General features: G+C 40.7%; 1 protein-coding gene across 1 annotated transcript in view; it reads right to left on the bottom strand.

Annotated features, from left to right (window-relative positions):
• Positions 1-17,290, bottom strand: part of NRDC (nardilysin convertase) — a 29,309-nt gene extending 12,019 nt beyond the window's left edge. Inside the window, exons 1-14 of the mRNA XM_075759421.1 lie at positions 16,872-17,290; positions 11,960-12,281; positions 11,695-11,776; positions 10,926-11,079; positions 9,074-9,147; positions 7,532-7,627; positions 6,510-6,632; positions 4,972-5,029; positions 3,936-4,009; positions 3,676-3,745; positions 3,218-3,295; positions 2,678-2,798; positions 2,541-2,599; positions 1,888-1,942 (exon numbers count right to left, since the gene is read on the bottom strand). Coding sequence (XP_075615536.1) covers positions 1,888-1,942; positions 2,541-2,599; positions 2,678-2,798; positions 3,218-3,295; positions 3,676-3,745; positions 3,936-4,009; positions 4,972-5,029; positions 6,510-6,632; positions 7,532-7,627; positions 9,074-9,147; positions 10,926-11,079; positions 11,695-11,776; positions 11,960-12,281; positions 16,872-17,206 — 1,701 coding nt within the window. The 5' untranslated portion in view covers positions 17,207-17,290. The remainder of the gene's footprint in view (positions 1-1,887; positions 1,943-2,540; positions 2,600-2,677; positions 2,799-3,217; positions 3,296-3,675; positions 3,746-3,935; positions 4,010-4,971; positions 5,030-6,509; positions 6,633-7,531; positions 7,628-9,073; positions 9,148-10,925; positions 11,080-11,694; positions 11,777-11,959; positions 12,282-16,871) is intronic.
• Between the last annotated feature and the right edge of the window lie 266 nt (positions 17,291-17,556).

Genomic DNA, 17,556 nt, shown 5'->3' with positions numbered 1-17,556 from the left:
AAAAGAGGTGAGTTTGACACATCTGTGTCTTATAAATGTAGAGCAAAACACGACCAAGAATTTTTTAAGACACTGTACATCCGAGGAACCATTAAACCTCTCTTGAGGCACATAACTGCTTATCACCAAACCATGCCTCTCTGACCATTATTTTTTGGGATGGCCATGTAACAGCTCTTTCCATCAACCAGAGGAGTGGCCTGCCATGACTAAATCATTCATCTGTCCCTAAGACGCACAGCCCTGTCACAAATGCACATACATATCTCTGTTCCTTGCTTTCTGAGTTAAATCCCTGCACCGTCAATAATCTCTTAATGATCACTCAAAATCAACTGGCCAAAAAGGCAGGGCTCTTCACAGTGGGTGTTTCCCCAGCGTAAACTCAGGTGTTTTCTATCCTTGCCTGGCTCGATGCTGGGAGTGCATAGTCTATCAGAGCAGTAACAGTTCTGGGGAACATAAAATTTTAGCTGCGAGCTCTAAAAAGAACCAGAAGACTAGTAGGAACCTTTCAGCACTAAATAGCTTCATTTTGACAAAAAAGTCAAACTTCAAATTGGACAACCACTATTGGTAATGATTAAAGACAGAATCATAAAACTGTACGTAGGGCAACAGGTATTCATTCCTGTTACTTCCAATATACTAAATAGCCATTCTTCATAGATTTTCAGTTGTTCTTTACTGTCCAAGGAAAGCTTTTGTTAGGAGAAGACAGCCTGCTGTAATCTTGTAATAGTTGAACTTCACTAACAAATTCATAAAAGTTGTATTCCACTAAAAAAACCACCATGTGACATTTAAAAAACACACTTGTAAATCAGTGTAATCTTGTTCCTACCAAAGAAATCCACCGCTGTTACCTGTCACTCGGGGTTGCTGGCAGCAGTCCTTGCTGTCTGTAACACTTACAAATCCACTTCTGTCATTCAAAAGCCACTCAAGACACTGAATATCCTTCATATGCTATTTTGAAGGCAGAGCTACACATGCAAGGATTTGCTAAAAGTGACATTTCTAACACCCTGATGCTCACAGCAGACTGACAGGTCTTAAGAGTGTCTGAAAATACTTGGAGCATCTGGAAAGAAAAAACTCCACCTCCAATATTTCCTGGGGTTTTTTCCCTCCTTCCTGCATCTGTGTACCTTAAAGGAACCAACAAACTTCAGTGGTGCTTTCAAGCCATATATGTAGAATATGGATCTGTTTTCCCAAAAAGAAATTTTAGTGCCATTCAAGATAAACACGTTACCTAATAAGAAACAGAAAATGGCTAAATGTAGTGAGAGTAAGGAAGTCAATGCAGTGGGGCTTCTCACATTATCTAAATTGCATTCCCTTCTTTTTCTTTATCTCTAATAAAAAGTAAGATTTCTGGTAACTATTTCAATAAGCCAAGGAAGACTTGAGACAAACCCACATTTAAGTGTGTAATGTTGTAAGGGCAGAGGAGGGGGTCATTAGCACCTTAGCCTTTGCGAGGCCAGGCCTCCAGCAAGCCACACCTTTCACACAACACTGCTTTTCTACGCCCAGAAATCAGCAGTGCCAGAACAGCTCAAAAGAAGTGAAATTAGACAATAATAAGGAAAAGCCCCAAACAATTTGCAGAGCACTTGGAACTTGACACACAAGGGTCTAATGATAAAAACTGAAAAAGAGCCTACCTAGCAGATAGAGAATGAAAAAAGTAACATTTAATTCTGCTAAGAAAAAGTCACAATATTTCTCCACTTAGAATACAATTTTTTTTCAGCAAAATACAGTCTTATTAAGGGCATAATGTTTCCAGTTGAATAGAACTTTGAAAATGTGTTTAAAAATTAAGAAGAAATCCTTTTTATGATTCATCTACATCAACACAAATCAGTGGATGAATACCTGTTCCTGATAGTGAAATTCATTAGCTTCAATCTTCTGTATTTCTTCCCATATTCTGTAAAGGAGGGAGAAGAGAATAGAAGTGGATTTCCTCCATTATTCAACAACATTTATCAAGAATCTGAAAAAAGCAGTCTTCTAAGAAAGGCATCAAGGGTGAGTTCAGTGATTCATTCAAGTACAAAACATAGAGGCCAGCATTACACGCACTTGCCTTCCATCCAAAAGGGCATTTCTCAATTGGCAGAAAGTTCTGCTACTTTCCAAGGAGGAAGACTTAACTATAGTCAAAATCTGATATCAAATTAACATGAAGGCTAACACCAGAACGCCACAGTCCTGACTTCCATAGATCTGGCTCAACAAATTTATTTAAATAAATGCAAAACTGCACCTTACAGCTACACTAATTCAACTTACTAAATTTAGAAATTGGATCACAATAAATCAAACTAACAGCAGCAAGAAACAAGCAAAACATTTAGCACATTAATTTTTAAACTTTTAACTGATCCGTTTCCCACACAGACAAGCTTTACTACTGACTCACCATTTATGCTCTCGTAACCCCACAAAAAGTGCAAATACTACAAATAAAAGGCTAATGGAGAAGGACAATCTTGCAAATATCTGATGTAGTGGCCAATACTTGCCTTTTATCTGGCCCTCTTTTCTGCAGCATCTTCACATACTGAAATACAACATGGGCCACCTGCAGACAGAAAGGAACAGATTAATTTTTCCAAACATTAGGAAAACAGTAAGAAAATCAAGTTGCAGTAAACCATACCTCATAGAAGTGCTTGTAACCTTCATCAGTCAAAGTCACGGAAATGCTGAAGATGGAGTAAGTGGAGTTCTGTTCAAATCCCGTCTCACCATTTCCTCCATATAACGCAAGAGCCCAAAATCTATGGAATAGTTAAGGGTACTTATTAATTACTCATTTTGGCTTTATTTGAGCTTAGTTACAATTAGCATATCATAGCTTTACTTCAATGGCTTTCAATCCATTTATACAGTTCACACAAAGCTGTTCCAACATAAGAACCTCAGTGTACAGAACTTAAGAACAGTGAAAAAGCGAAGTTATCTTTAAGAGCTCTCCAAAAGGTCAGTGACAGATATTGTTGATCGATGGATCACAGACCAGAAACCACTTAATCCTTACTTGGGCCTATCATCAGTTTAAAGAGTATCACTATAAGACGTTGATACAAAAAAGGCAGACAGCCTGCTTTTATATATATAGAAAATACATACAGATAGAGTTTGCCTTTATTTTAATGATAGCAAAGCATTTAATAACTATGCTTAAAAAAATACATACTTTTTCCTAAGGAAAGAAAGAACACTGCCTTTGCCTTCATGTCCCACCAACCAGGAAATATAATGAAGAGGCTTCACCCTAAAAGGAAATTTGAAGGACATTAGATGCTAGGACGTAGTACGTTTCACAGAAAGAACTCAAATCACTAGACAAATGACTAAAATATATACTGTCTCTTCGTGGCAAGTTTTGCATTTTCAGGCACCATTAGGATAAGAAGCTAAAAATGCGGGAGTTCAGAAGGTAATGACTGATCTGAGTGAGGAATGATGTTAAATCAGCTGTGTACCAATTCCACTCAATTTATCTGCATCGGTTTAAGGAATTTTATAAACATTGCCCTGGTTGAACCAAATTAATCTGTAACACCAATGAATGAGAATCTTTGGTTTGTTTTGAAAGTCAATAAATTATTCACAGCATAAACATGGTAGAAGTAAAATGCAGCACCACTGTACCTGTAATATTGTTCTTGTGGTGGAAGCGCCCAAGTGATACTCAGTGAATGAACTTTCCTGATTGGAACAACTGAACACAAATAAATTCGTTTAATATGAATATACACGATTACACATAAAGAAGAAATTTTACATAAAGCAGAAAGAATGGTTAGAAGTTATTCAGAACCACACAGAATTATTCTACAAAGTGCCCGGATCACACAGAGGAAATATGAAACTATGTATTCAAAACATTTAAACAAATCTATTTTACTTACCTCTGTAAAGTTTGTGAAATTCTGGTGTGTCAAAAGGCTGAGTCAGATGGCCAAAGCTGGGTTTGGGTAAACCACTTGAAAGCAAAATTAAAGTGTGATGTTACTGGCAAGGATTCAAGGCCACACCGAGATCATCACAAGATGTAAGCATCCAGAGCTCTGACATGACAGAGGCAGTACACCAGATAACCACAAAACGGCCCTTAACAAAGGCAACCTGGCATTCACTTGGATTCTGCCCACAGAATAGTTATCCAAGATTTAGACACCCCATCAACTCCTCCCTCTCCTTCTGTCCAAGGCGGTAACAATAAAAAGCTCGCTTTCCTAACAGGGGAAAGGAAAGCCAAGCACAGTAAACAACTTTCTGAGTTGGCCCTGGATTCACAGAATCCTGATGGATTGTCTTGCAGGGAAGCAGGAAGGAGAAGGACTGGGGGTGGGTGAGACAAATGTGTCTCTCTACAGCATTAGACTTTCACAAGCACATTTCCACGCACAACAGAAATAAACACCTTGCAAAAGCAGAAAATTAAAGGGGAAATAAAATGCTTTTCATGTTAGTAAGGCTGTTGCAGAATCACTTTTTTAGACAGCACATTGGAGTAAATTATTAAAAAAAAGATCACATTCTAACCAGTTGCCACCCTAAGGATGACATTTAAATTCAAGATATGGTCCTAATTTACTTTGCTGCTAATTATTTTTGACATAAAGCAGAGATAAGAAATTCAAAATTATAATCTAGGTTTGAATGATTTATCCAAAAATCAAGGTATCAGCAAACACTGCTGCAAGTTAGCACCACACAGCTTGCAGGCTAAATAACTCTTAAGCGTAAACAAAATCTTCCTGAAACAATTAATGCCAGTCTTTAATTTCCAAAGTTGCCCTTTTTTTCTGGATAAAGATGTTAATTAACAAATGTTCATTTCCTTAGTTTCTCCAGTAAGGGATTTTTTTCCTAAAACACCATCATTTTAAGAACAGCTAATTTTATACTTTGTAATGCCTTTATGCATCAAAAGAATCTTACTTATTTGGAATCTCAGAGAAGATTTCTGTCACCCACTTTTCCAATGTATCCAGTGTTTCTAATAAGGAGAGAAAAAAAAGAAAGCCAGAAATGCAATTTCCTGAAGATCTAAGACAAATTCTTTATCTTATCTCACCCGTACAGTTATTTTAAAGAGGCTGCAAGTCAGTATATTTTAAAATTGCAAAGTTCTAAATTATAAGCTTCAAAGCTGTTGGTTTTGGCCAATTCTTAATATTCACAGAACTGTATCTTTGGTCATAGCTGTGGTTTTGTATGTAGGGCTGAAATCTCAGACTGATGATACAACTGGGATTTAAAGTTCAGCTGTATCTGGTGTGACTGTGAAAAGGAATTACTGACTTAGGGATCAGTACTTGCTAGACTCGTTCCATCACCCTACGTCCAGAATATACACACCAGTTTTCACACTCAAATGCAGTCCTGCAGTGCTGAGAATTCCTTCTCAACCTCTTTTCTAAGGGAAATGTGTCAAGAAACAGAAGTTTAAGGGTTTGTTGGTTTTTTGTTTGGTTTTTTTTAAATGACTGATTGGAAATTGCTCATTTAAGCAAGCATTCTGATGCTGTATATACTGAACAACTACAATAAAAAAGGCGGGACGGGGTGGGGGAAGATTCGTGGTTTCTTTTGTTTTAACAGAACTAGAAATACAAAGTTGATCTTGCTGGCTATCAGTTACCACGATTTTCTTCCCAATCACCAGAAGAAACTCTACAATCCACCACTATGTAAATGATTATTCAAGAGATCTTCAATGCCCTAAGTAGTTTACAGTCTAGACAGAAAATAAAAACATAGGAGAAGAAAAGGATTACCACTTCTGTTATTATCATCTCCATTTTACAGATGGGAATTGCAATCAGTTTTAGCATTCAACAAAACCCCTAAGCACAAACCCAACTTGAATACACACAACTATTTTCAGCACAGGTTTCTACTACATGCTTAGCTTCTAAGAAACGTCTGTCTTTGCTTCTCAGCAGAAACAACCCATAGGGCTGAAATGAAAATCAATTCCGTTTGCATAGGATTTTTCAGTCTATGGGGAAAAAACTTCTTCCTAATAGAGAAATATTTTTAAGACCTGTTTTGAAAGTGTCCCAAACAGAACAAGACAACTGGGAGATCCAGTCCCAGTCTCCCCCTCATCTTCTGTGGAGGTTCTGTGGATGGCAGAGGAACCAGCAGCATGAAGTTATTTAAGCTGTCTGACTCTACATTCCTACAAGATTCTTTTTAAAATGTATCTTTGAGATTTTACCTTCTGTGTTAGCGTGGAACCTATTCAATAATTCAGTTAAAAGTTTCTCAAGAAGTGGCAGGATGACAATAACACAGCACAATTGCTCAAGTCTTGTTTCTTTTGGAAACCAGGCTAAAATCTGCATATAAATAAATACCTCCTGCAGGACTGGACAATCCACTAAACCAGCTTGGGCTACAGCTGAACTGGTGCCAAAAGCCCTACACCAACAGCAGCAAGGAGCCTGCTTTTAAGGAATAACTGACGTTACCTTTAGATTGGACAACTAAAGTCATATAGTGAGCAGAGTAATGGCGCTGCCAGAAGTCCCTCAGTCTGGTGTAGGTATCAATATTATTCATTTTCGGCTCATGTTTGAGTGTATCCGCATTGCCTGTAAACATTAAGAGATAGTTAGTTATCTGGACGCTGGTTACATCAAGACCAGATATACCAAGAATTTATTTTCTTCCCCTGGCACTGAGTCTAGTCACAGTAAGCACATTAAAAATACCTAATAGAAATTCGGACTTAAAGCAAATGTTAACTGAAGTTTAGTATCTTCCAATTTCTAGTTCCTATTATAAGGATAGTCGATATTTCTATGAGAAGGAAGGACAGAGTCTTCCTGCATTATCAGATCACCCATAATGCATACTGCACAGCTCACTCTGTGCTGCCAGCTATTCCCTCACCAATGGAACTCGCAGAACAGGGGAGGGAAAAATTATCTAGAAATTACCTACATTTCAAACTGGCTAATTCATTACGCATCACGCTGCAATTTACATGCTACCAGCACCACAAAGGTGAGGGAGCTAGCAGTCTGATTGTCCAGGAGAGGAAGGACAAACTTCCCTTCTGCACCACTCACATGGCTCTGAAGTCTGCTTCTGCAAGTTTGACAGTGAATTATTTACTTTGAAAAGGCTCTTTAGACACAAATCCAGAAATATTTTATTTTTCCAGGAAATGTTAATAGCAAAAAACAAGCTTAAGCAAGACAGATACGACTCAGAGTATCACCTTTACATTAACAGAAAGTTACATGATTATATGCCTAAGGCAACCTAGCTTTAACATCAGCAAAAAGCAGCACCGGAATGAAGAGTATCTTAAGAAGCAGAGAGCTGCTTTTATTCCCAAACATTTTACTGTAAAATGCATAATTACTCTAATACTCCTGAGCAAGGTTAGTGTTTGCTGTGATAAGATAGCTCACATTAGTGCATCTTTTAAGTGGTTAAAACTTTAAGTATTATCCCTGCTTTATAACATAAATTCAGAACTTACCCCAGAAAAATTTCTTCATAGGATGTCCAGGCCTGGCAAGACTCCCAAATAGCATCTCCTTTCTGTTTGCATCAGAAGGTCTTGCTAGCTGATACTCTGGTAAAGAATTTACAGTGGCATGCATCAAAATTTGAGGTCATGTTCTCACAAAACAAAACAAAGCAAAACCTCCAACTGAACTGAAAAGGAGACACACCACACAGATGCAGCCTGGAATTTGTTTCAATGTATGATGAAGTAGTGAAATAGGACAAGAAACAGGACTTGGTAGCAGTAATGAATATAAGTAAAGAGAAGAGGAAAAATGCAGCTCATTGCTCAGAAGTAAGGAAAGGGATGATAAGGAGGGGAAGCATGTAAAGCCCCAACCTGAATGTTCTCAATCTGTTAAATTTAATGAGAATACAAGGCCAGCAATATTCTGCATGGTCAGGCCCTGCAGAAAAGGCCAGAGAACAATTACAAACCTCCTTCTCCCATGTATCACACAGAACAACTTCGAGCTTAATAATGAAATAAGAAATTGAAAGCTGAGCAAGACTGTAAACTGATAGTTTCCAAAAATGCAGTTTTACACTAATCTCAATACGGGATTCTGCCAAAAATCAAGAATTCGCACTCTTGAACTGCATTTTCCTGTTCCTGTTTTTGCCGGTAATGAGAAACATGCACAGCAGAACTGTAAACTAATTCTTTTGGCTGGGTTATTCTGCAGCCAGTTCATCAAGCTGACATAATTTACGGGACAGCAGTACTGTGTCAATACAAGGGAAGGAGTGGATCTGCATGATGAAAGCAGTGCAAATGAAGGCATAAATTGGCTCAAGCTGTTGAAAAACCACACCTTAACTCAAAGACAAGTCCTTGTTTATATTGACACTTATCTAAATTCAAAGATCAAATTGCCCATTTTCCCCTGCCAGAAGACAGATGAAGATGACAACTTGGAATAAATATTTGAACAAGTTGGTATATCTGCCAACAACAGGGTTTTTTTCTAAAACAGTGAAGTTTTATAGGCAGCCTGGAGGTATTCATCATACATTAGAAAATCAAGTGAACCTTCCACTTGCTTCTACACCTGGTTCAATTTCCTTCTGTGAAGCGACACTGTAGTTATTAAGGCATCAGAATAAGGAGACAAGTACCATCACCTCATCTTATTGTATGAACTCCACATGGGCCTGGAGAGAGCACTAGGGCTATGCTGGAGCCACAGGCATGTTGTTCACTGAAGAGCATCCACATGCTCATGTAATTACCCTACCACTTACTGCCAAACCACTTAAAATTATTAATTAATTCAAGAAATGAGATGGTAAACTCTCACAGTGATGGCACAACATTCAGTCTTTACCCTCTAACAGCCGTTGATATCCATGAAACTTAAATTGAAGAGATTAATATCTCTGTCAAGTTAGGTGAATTTGACTGAAGAGCTCAGAAGGGTGGTCCGAAATGGAAACCAATAAACAGTGTCACAAAATAGGTTTTGCTTCTTTAAGATGGGCTAAACACACAGGAAAAGATACTCTGACTTACCACTGTCTACGGCCTCGACTTCTCGGTCTATTGCATCCCTGATCATTAGCGGGTGAATAAAGAATTGTGCCCACCTACAAAACAGAAAGAATCACATACTTTTCTTCAGTGTCTATTAAGCTAGGGCAAAACCCCAGCAATTAAACTCAACATCTACTATTTTAGTTTATAAAGTTGCTTGTCTTACTACAGATGTCATTCTTGACCATACTGTCTTAAGGAGATAAAAGCCAGTTTTGTGATAACATCCAAAACCAAAGGGGAGGGCTTCCCTGCTCCATAGAGTGGGAATGAACTGGTTGGATAGAGCAAGATATGGCACTAATGGGTACAGAATTATCTGCCTTTGCATCCTAAGAATGATCGTACCAGGTCAGAGAAGTCATCCATCTAGTCTGGTTCCTGCCTCTAACAGGGACCAGTATCAGATGCTTCAGAGGAAATCCTTGGTTGTTCATTAGGAACAACATGACCACAGAGAAAGTTTCTTCCTAACTCCAGGCAGCAAATTGTTGATTTATGTCCTGAAACATAAGTTTTTATACCCATTACAATTTTATTATCTACTATAAAAGTCAGTATTGTCACCCAGATACATCCCTTCTCCTGTACCCATAGAGAGCAGAGCAATGGAAAGGGACAGATCTGCGGTGAATGGAGACTCTGCAGAAGGCTGCCAGAGAATCTAATATTTCTATTTTATTTGTTGAGGTTTTTTTAATGATACACTGATCTGGCTGAAGCAAAAGGTTACCAGTAATACATTGCTGACAGAGTTCTATGGCTACAGTACCCATAAGCTAAAGACTACTGAAAGGTGATGTCTTTCAATTTCTTTAGATCCACAAGTGCTCAAATGAGCAGAAAACATCATCAGCATCCATTTATCTTCTTTGTATGAGATGCCATTCTACAGAACTTCTAACTTCCGTGTTTGCCGTCCACTGAGCTGTTGTGACAGATTGCAATTATAGTTTTGGATTTTTTCATGCTTCCAAACATCTAAAAAAGCTAGACTAACCTGCAAATGAAAGCTGAATTTGGCCCAGTAAAGTAAAATTTAGGCAATACTTGGTAGAATGTGCAAATACTTGTTCTTGGCATCATCACAGGAATGTATTTTGATCAAAAAAGTTCACGGTGGAGTCTACTCTCCTCCTGAGATATTTTACAGCCTCAAGAATACGCAGCTGCCATGCCATCATGAACGAGTAATTGCCTTTCACTGAAGGAAACCATGCCAAGAGGTGGAGCTCTGTTGTCCCAACATATCCCACAGCACAAAACAGCAAGTTAAATATTTTCTGGCAAGATACACTTCACTGAATAACCTGCATTGGGTTAAATGTATCCTTTGTGGCACACATTGTACCATAACTTTCAAGGCTGCTCTCCCACCCACCATGACGAATTAGACTTGGAAGAAAAAAAAAAAATTTTAGAACACTAACTCTATCAGGACAGATATTTCAAAGGATGACTCACTGGGATTCTGGGAGCACTTCCCCTCTGAACAGTTGTCACATTGCATAAGATTTCTCCTTCAACGTCATCAATGCTACTAGTTTAAGGGTGCTAAAACAATCAAAAAGCTACGTGCATTAAGACTTACACATGGATCCTAAGTAATCACACAGGGGCTACACAGGCACTATCTCAAAAAACCAATAAAATACCCAAAGGGAAATACTATTTTCCTTATATTCAGTATTCCTTGTTGTAGTACAAGTACCTATGGAAGTTCAGCAACAGCCTTAATCACCCCAAAATGAAGAACTGAACAGCTACGCCCAAGCCCCTGAGGCACATACGAACATTTCTTAACACCTCATCACCATTTATATGAAATTACCTATCAAGCGCTTCCTTGAAGTACTTCCTCTGCACATCGAACTGGAAGACTGTTCTCTCACAGTCAGTCGAAGCATTGTCACTACCCCCGTGTTTCTTCAGAAATGCATCAAACCCATTCTCATCTGGGTACTTCAAACTGCCCATAAAAACCACTGGAACAAAAATCAGCAAAATTACCAAGACGCCATTAATTGCAGTTATAGCAACCCCTCTTCAGCATGCTGTTACCTACAACTGACTCACAGCTCACACAGAAAGGCTAACTACTAAATAGCAACAGACTGTGTCATCTGCCCTATAACTAGTGTAAACTGCCCTTAGCAGAAGGCCCAAATAGACTGGAAACAACAGTGCCCTTCTAGACATGACTAGCCTCAATCGGTCAAGAGTAGTACTTTAAGATACATCTAGCCAGAAACTTCATGTGCTTTCTGTACCTGTATTACTAATTTATCATCCTTTACTAGAGAGATAAAGGTCTGTAGCTCCAGCCTAGTTTATAAAACCATAGGTAACATGCTTCCCCCCCCATCTAGTGGATAACAGAGAAGTGTATCTAAATGCACAGCCTGCGAAACAGTATGAGACACTTTCTCCCACAGTAAGAGTTCCTTACTAAATCTGTATTTTTCTAAAGCACAAATTTAACTAATGAAAATAAATTCTGGGGTAGCTGAAGTGATACTAAAGTACTACAGAAATTCACAGCTAGATAGCACTCGTTTTACAGTGAAGCTGAAGAAGATGAAATAGAAGCAGATACATACTATGTTCCAGGAAGTGTGCTAATCCAGGCAGATCTTCGGGATCAGAGAAGCTGCCAACAGCAACACAGAGGGCTGCTGCAGACTAGAGAAAATACAACACTCTCAGTAAAAGCTGCTTCAAGAAACACTTTGGGAAAATGACAGAAGTATAAGATAAATCAATCAGGACAGGCACAATAAAATGGTCTAGTCTGAATGCCTAATCACAAGGTTTCAGAGCAAAGCAAGCTGTCTGGTTTTTTACCCTGCAGCTTTAAGCACGTACCTGTTTTTCTGTACAGCCTCTCTTTCTTGTCTCTTCCTTTTCAACTAGCTCTTCTAATTCACTGTCATCTGGATCATTGAAATCCTCATTATCTCCATCATTGTCCTCAGCCTCATCCTCCTCATCACAGTCCTCATCATCAAAACCTTCTCTACCATCTTCGATCTCAGCTCCAGAATCGTCATCTTCATCACTTTCCTCTTCAGATTCATCATCATCGTTGTCTTCCTCCTCCTCTGAAGATAAAGCAGCTGGGGCACCATCCAAGTAATTCAAATCCGAAATCAAAAGTGCACACAAGCCATTTTGCAGTTTGATATACCTGAAAAAAAATTATTTGCAATGAATACACTCATTTTCCAAATCTGAATTTTCAGAATCACAAAAGTTTCTGTATTTCTTACAGAAACAAGTTTCTGTATTTCCTACAGTTCTATGCTCTTCAACCGAGATTTCCTAATGAAAATCTAATGGTAGCTAAGGCAAGCAATTTTATAGCAGGAAAGTAAAAACACTCTTCTGCTATTCAAGAGCTATAAGAAAGAAGCACTACAACATAGTAGCAAAAGCCCTTCTCCCCATAAGGTCAGAGACACTAGCTGGGGCTTTTATTTCTCTCTCTGTGAAATATTTAAGCTACTAGCACCCAGAGAAAACTTTGTGTACTCAGAATAGGCAATCCCAAACTTCAATAGTCTGTTATGTTTCTCAGGCTCTTGGAAACATATATTATGTGACAGAAATAAGATCTTAGTCTTTACCTCTAAATAGGCCCCAGAGACTCCACTTCATTTGATTTTATCAATGCTTTCTATTTAATTGGGTCCATAGACATAGCAGCCCTGTGTTGGAGAGGAGAGATATCCTCTGCAGGCTTAATAAAATAAGTCACATTGAGTTGGTTGGGTTACTATCAAGAAGCAATATACACAAGAGTTCTCTCTGTGTGTGTGTACACATACATAGAATTTTTTATATATGTGTGTGCATATATATTTTAAAAAATCCCCACAAGTACCATTCTACAACTTTTCAGGCTGAGGGCTGCAAGCACCAATGCACTATAAGATCTCTCAGCAGTGCTAGTTTCACAGCAGATCAGGAACAGTCACAACTAGTCTGAGCACCCCCCCACTAGGGGCTTGCACTGGCTAGTACACCAGCTGCAGAAAGGAAGGAATACTGAATCCAGAAAATACTTGATCCAACCTAAGAACTAGTGTGATATAGACAGGTGGTATCTGATCCAGGAAAAAAAAAGAAGCTAGTATAAAACAAAGCTATGGTCACATCCCACACTCCCAGAAAAACTGAGTTACAGAGCAAGTTTATACCGGCTCAGAACTTTGCAGCGTGGCCACTGTTATAATTAGGTAGCAGAAATTTCAAAGCAGATTCCCAGCTCAAGCTACCTGGTAAGTACCCAAAAGAAAAACAAAAGGTACATTGTGTGTTTTCCAACTCCATGGCTCCAAATGTTTCTCACAAGTTTCATTCATGGGTATCATTATGCAATTTCAATGCTTCCCAGCAATAAAAGCATGTGTTATTACCAATATTCCAATTCAGTGTAAGTTTCACTTTTTAGTAGAGCTGCAGACAACCTGCTACAGCTCTGCAAATGACAGACCAGCCTGGAAACAAATTACTCTGAGTACTTCTCTCCCAACTGAATTTCATGGGCGTGTATTTAGAGGAAAGGGATAAAGGGGGCATTGTGACAAGAGTTCAGCAGTTCCAAGACAAAGGAAAAAACCACACTTCTTGGGCTACAAAGGCCATGGAAAAGGCTAATGAACAAATGTTTAATAGCTGTGTTAAGTTTATGAATTATGACCACTCATCCAATGGGAACTGATAGCACTTACTCTGGGTCAGGCTTTCATCATCACTAACACACCTGTTTTGCGTGCTGCAGGACCACTGAGCAGTACAAACTGGTTCCAATCAAAAGCACAAGTGCATCGTTGTTCATTTACACTGCAGCACATAGTGTGTAACTTGCAGAGATGCTACGACTAACGGTAGGAGGTACAGACAGTACCAGATCCATGCTAACATCTGGGTACAAAGTTAATCATCTGTACATTCTGAAAGCCTATTTGCATCATATACATGTCACATTAGGCAGCTGCAGCACTACTGAATGCGCAACAGGGGTCCTAAAACCAGATATGCGGTACACTTGGGCGCTTCAGCCTCTAGGGAACTCAGAGCAAGAGCCACAGACGGTGATAAGTCAACGTTGCTACAGCATGTCTTCCAGCACAACCACCATCTTCACCTCTGCACACAAGTGTCCTCTTCAGGTGCTCACAGCCCATGAAGAATACTGGCTTCCCAGTGACCTACAGCCAGCCATGGAAAGCTGAGAACAGAATCGTGCTATTCTTCCAGAAGAACAATTTGCCATAGAGTTGTTTAAGCAGGTGTATCCAGTAGCTCTTGTTGATCCTTTCCACAAACCTCCATTACACTAATGAAGCAGATGATAGTAAGTTTACATTACTCAGCTTCAGGCTTGTCGGTGTTAGATATTAGGACAGAAAACACCTGGTAGCAAGGCAACAATTGAACTAAGCCACTGTTGAAGGCTATCAAATTTCATTTCAGGAGAATCTAGAACAGTTTAGGTTATACTGAGCAGAGGCACCAGCTGACTCTTCACTGGTTCTTTACTTTTTCCATGTTTCAGTCCAACGGAAAAGGACAAGTGTAATCAATACATAAGTATCAATTAGTATGTGAAATATAGTAAAAAAATGCAGTTACATAATGTAGAAACAGAAGCAAGCATAGTTCAATTGCTTTTTTGAAGGACTCTACAGGCATTGATACAAATAAGGCTTAATACAAAATTCAAATTCTTAAAAGTACTGTTTAAACAAACAGAATTGTTCTCACACAAAGTTTTTTCTTATATCAATGATAATTGTTTAGCAGTTAAGTAAATGTTGAAATACATATCAATGCACAGTAAACACTTAGAGAAATGTTTTAAATTCCCAAATTACCCAAAACAAGCAATACAAGCCTGTGAAATTCCACATATGGATGAATTTAAATAAAACACACATTTTGGTAAAGATAACTACCCACTCATAGCTCTAATGAACAAAACCAACTTTCATTATGATGATAATTTTTGTCTCAACAAACTCACTTTTGAAAAAAACATTCTGCAATCTGTCAGAACTCTTTTGTTTTTAATGATCACTGCATTTGGGAAGATAAAATGTACCATCTTCCACTAAGTTAAGATTGTTGTCACCAGACAGACACATTAAGCCCACTGTGACTGGTCTGCAATATACATCATCACTGATGCATGAACAGAGGAGAAAGCGTATATGCATCATCAAATCACCTGCCTTTACATTTACTTGGGAGGTTTGGTATATAGTTAGTGGACACAAGTATGCTTTACTTTCAGCCACACTGAAGTTCTCCTTCCTAAGGGTAATGTTTGTGTCTGTTCTGTGCAAGGTTCACTCCCCACACATGGAAATCAGTTTGAAGAGATATGACTCCGCTTCCAACTGAAAAAAATCTGTTAAGCACAGACAGTAAGATTTCTGGAAAATGTTGGTATTCATTTATCTTATGCTGTAAGCAAACACACTCCTCAATTCTCTACGTGCAGAGGAGGTTCCTGAGCCTCAAAATAGCCAGTGACAGTTTTAAATGGATTTCCCAAGCTTCATCATTGTGCTGCTTCAGGTAGTAAAGGCAGAAGTTTCCCAAGCTGACAGCATCTGTAACTGTGAACTCTGCAGGAAGACAAGCCTCCTGCACAGTAGCATGAGTTAAGATGCCAGCAGGAGAGGCAGGCAGAGATCCAGATGAAGCAGCAAGGAAGTAGGGCAAGAAGGGAGGGAGCAAGTTTCTCCCTAAGCCAACGGGCACAGTCCTCTTCATGCAGCCAGCAGGGAATTTCACTGTCAACCAATGTCACTGCAAATCCAAAATTCAGTTCCAGGCTTAGGCAGATTCTCCACTGGCTGCACAGATTACAATGAAAAGTAAAGATAAAACCCCCAAAACATCTCTAACAAGGGCTTAATGATCTTCTGCCTAACAGAAAGAAGTTGTAGTCGCGTCCCTTCAAAAACAACTGCCTTACAGCACCCAAAGACTTCAACCTCCGCTGGGTTCTCAGGTGTGTCTCTCACTGCGAGAAGGCCACAGACACTGTGTGCTGCCCTCAAGGAAAGTGATTTTTTTTTTTTAGCACTTTCAGGGGTATTAATCAGAAATATACAAATGAAAACACATCAAAATAGCAGCATAAAAGTAATTTTTGTCTCAACTCAGAGACATTTGTGTTAAACTTGGAAGCTCACCTAAAACGGGAAGAGCAACAGACTTTTTTTAAGTTAGTATCTGCTCTGTAATACTTCATCTGAGTTTTGCACTTCAGCTTAACACTTTCTGAACTGAGCTGCCCGGACCGGGGCTGCAAACCAGCAATTCGGTATCGCAGGGCCTCGAAAACATACCATCGCAGTACAGTCTTGGAGCAAATACTGATTTGTTCTTCCCATGCAAGCCCCAAGCCCACTACTGCACGCGAACCAGACAGCCCATCTTCAGAAGAAATACACCCATGAAACCCCAGACTCCATTTTTTCACAGAGAGGCCCCGAATTCCCCCGGTCACCAAGAAAAGCCCGACTTCCAGCCGCGCTGGAGTGCCCGGTGTGCTCGGGACACGGGGCAGGCTGGCACCCAGATCCGCACCGCCTTCTCCCTCCGGCCGAGGCTGGTTTTCCGCGGGCAGGCGGGCAGGCCCCAGCCTACCTCAGAGACCAGCCGGGGGCTGCCTCAACCCTACACACACACCCCCCCTCCGCCCTTAAGCCTCCCCGGGCCAACGGCCTCCGGGGGGACGCTCGACGCCGCCGGCCCTCACCGGTACTGCTTGGGGTCGCTGGGGGACTTGACGATGTCGGGGTCGCCGAGGTTGGCGCCGGGACCGATGTCCCCGCGGTCCTCTTCCTCTCCGTGAGGCGAGCGGCCTCTGGCGTCCCGGCCGCCCTCCCCGGCCTGCTGCCCCATCGTCAGCTCCGGGCAGCTGTAGCTGGACGACGCCTTGTTCCTACCGGGCATGGCGGCGGTCGCACCGCACCACGGCGGTGGGGCAAGGCCACGCACGGGCCGGCCGGCCGCGCCGCCACCCGCCAGGCCGCGGGCCCCCGCCCGCACCGCTCGGCCCCTCCGTGCGAAGGCGGCCGCGAGACTGCGCATGCGCCAGCACCGCCACCACCGGCTGCCCCCGCCCCAGCGCGAGCCGGCCAGCTTCCGCCGCACGAGGAAGTAGCGGTGACGGTTGCGACAGCCCCGGATCGCACCAGTCAGCATCCGCCGTGGTGCCAAGTGGGGAAAACGGACCAATCCCAGGTCCTCTCTTCGTATGAGGGGGGTGCGTGTCTCTGATTGGTGGAGAGAATGCTGGTGGCGTGGGCGCGGTGGGGGAAACCATAGATGGGGAGAGAGACGGAGCGTAACGCGGCTCCTTTCAGAAAAAAGACGGAGAGGACGGAGAAATAAGAGCGAGAAGAAAAACACAGAACAGTACAGCCAGATCCTCGGAGCTC

Source organism: Balearica regulorum, chromosome 8 (genome assembly GCF_011004875.1).
Source record: "Balearica regulorum gibbericeps isolate bBalReg1 chromosome 8, bBalReg1.pri, whole genome shotgun sequence".
In the NCBI taxonomy this organism is placed as follows: domain Eukaryota; kingdom Metazoa; phylum Chordata; class Aves; order Gruiformes; family Gruidae; genus Balearica; species Balearica regulorum.
Note: the sequence above shows the minus strand (reverse complement) of the source record. Positions and strands in the feature narration are given on the sequence as shown.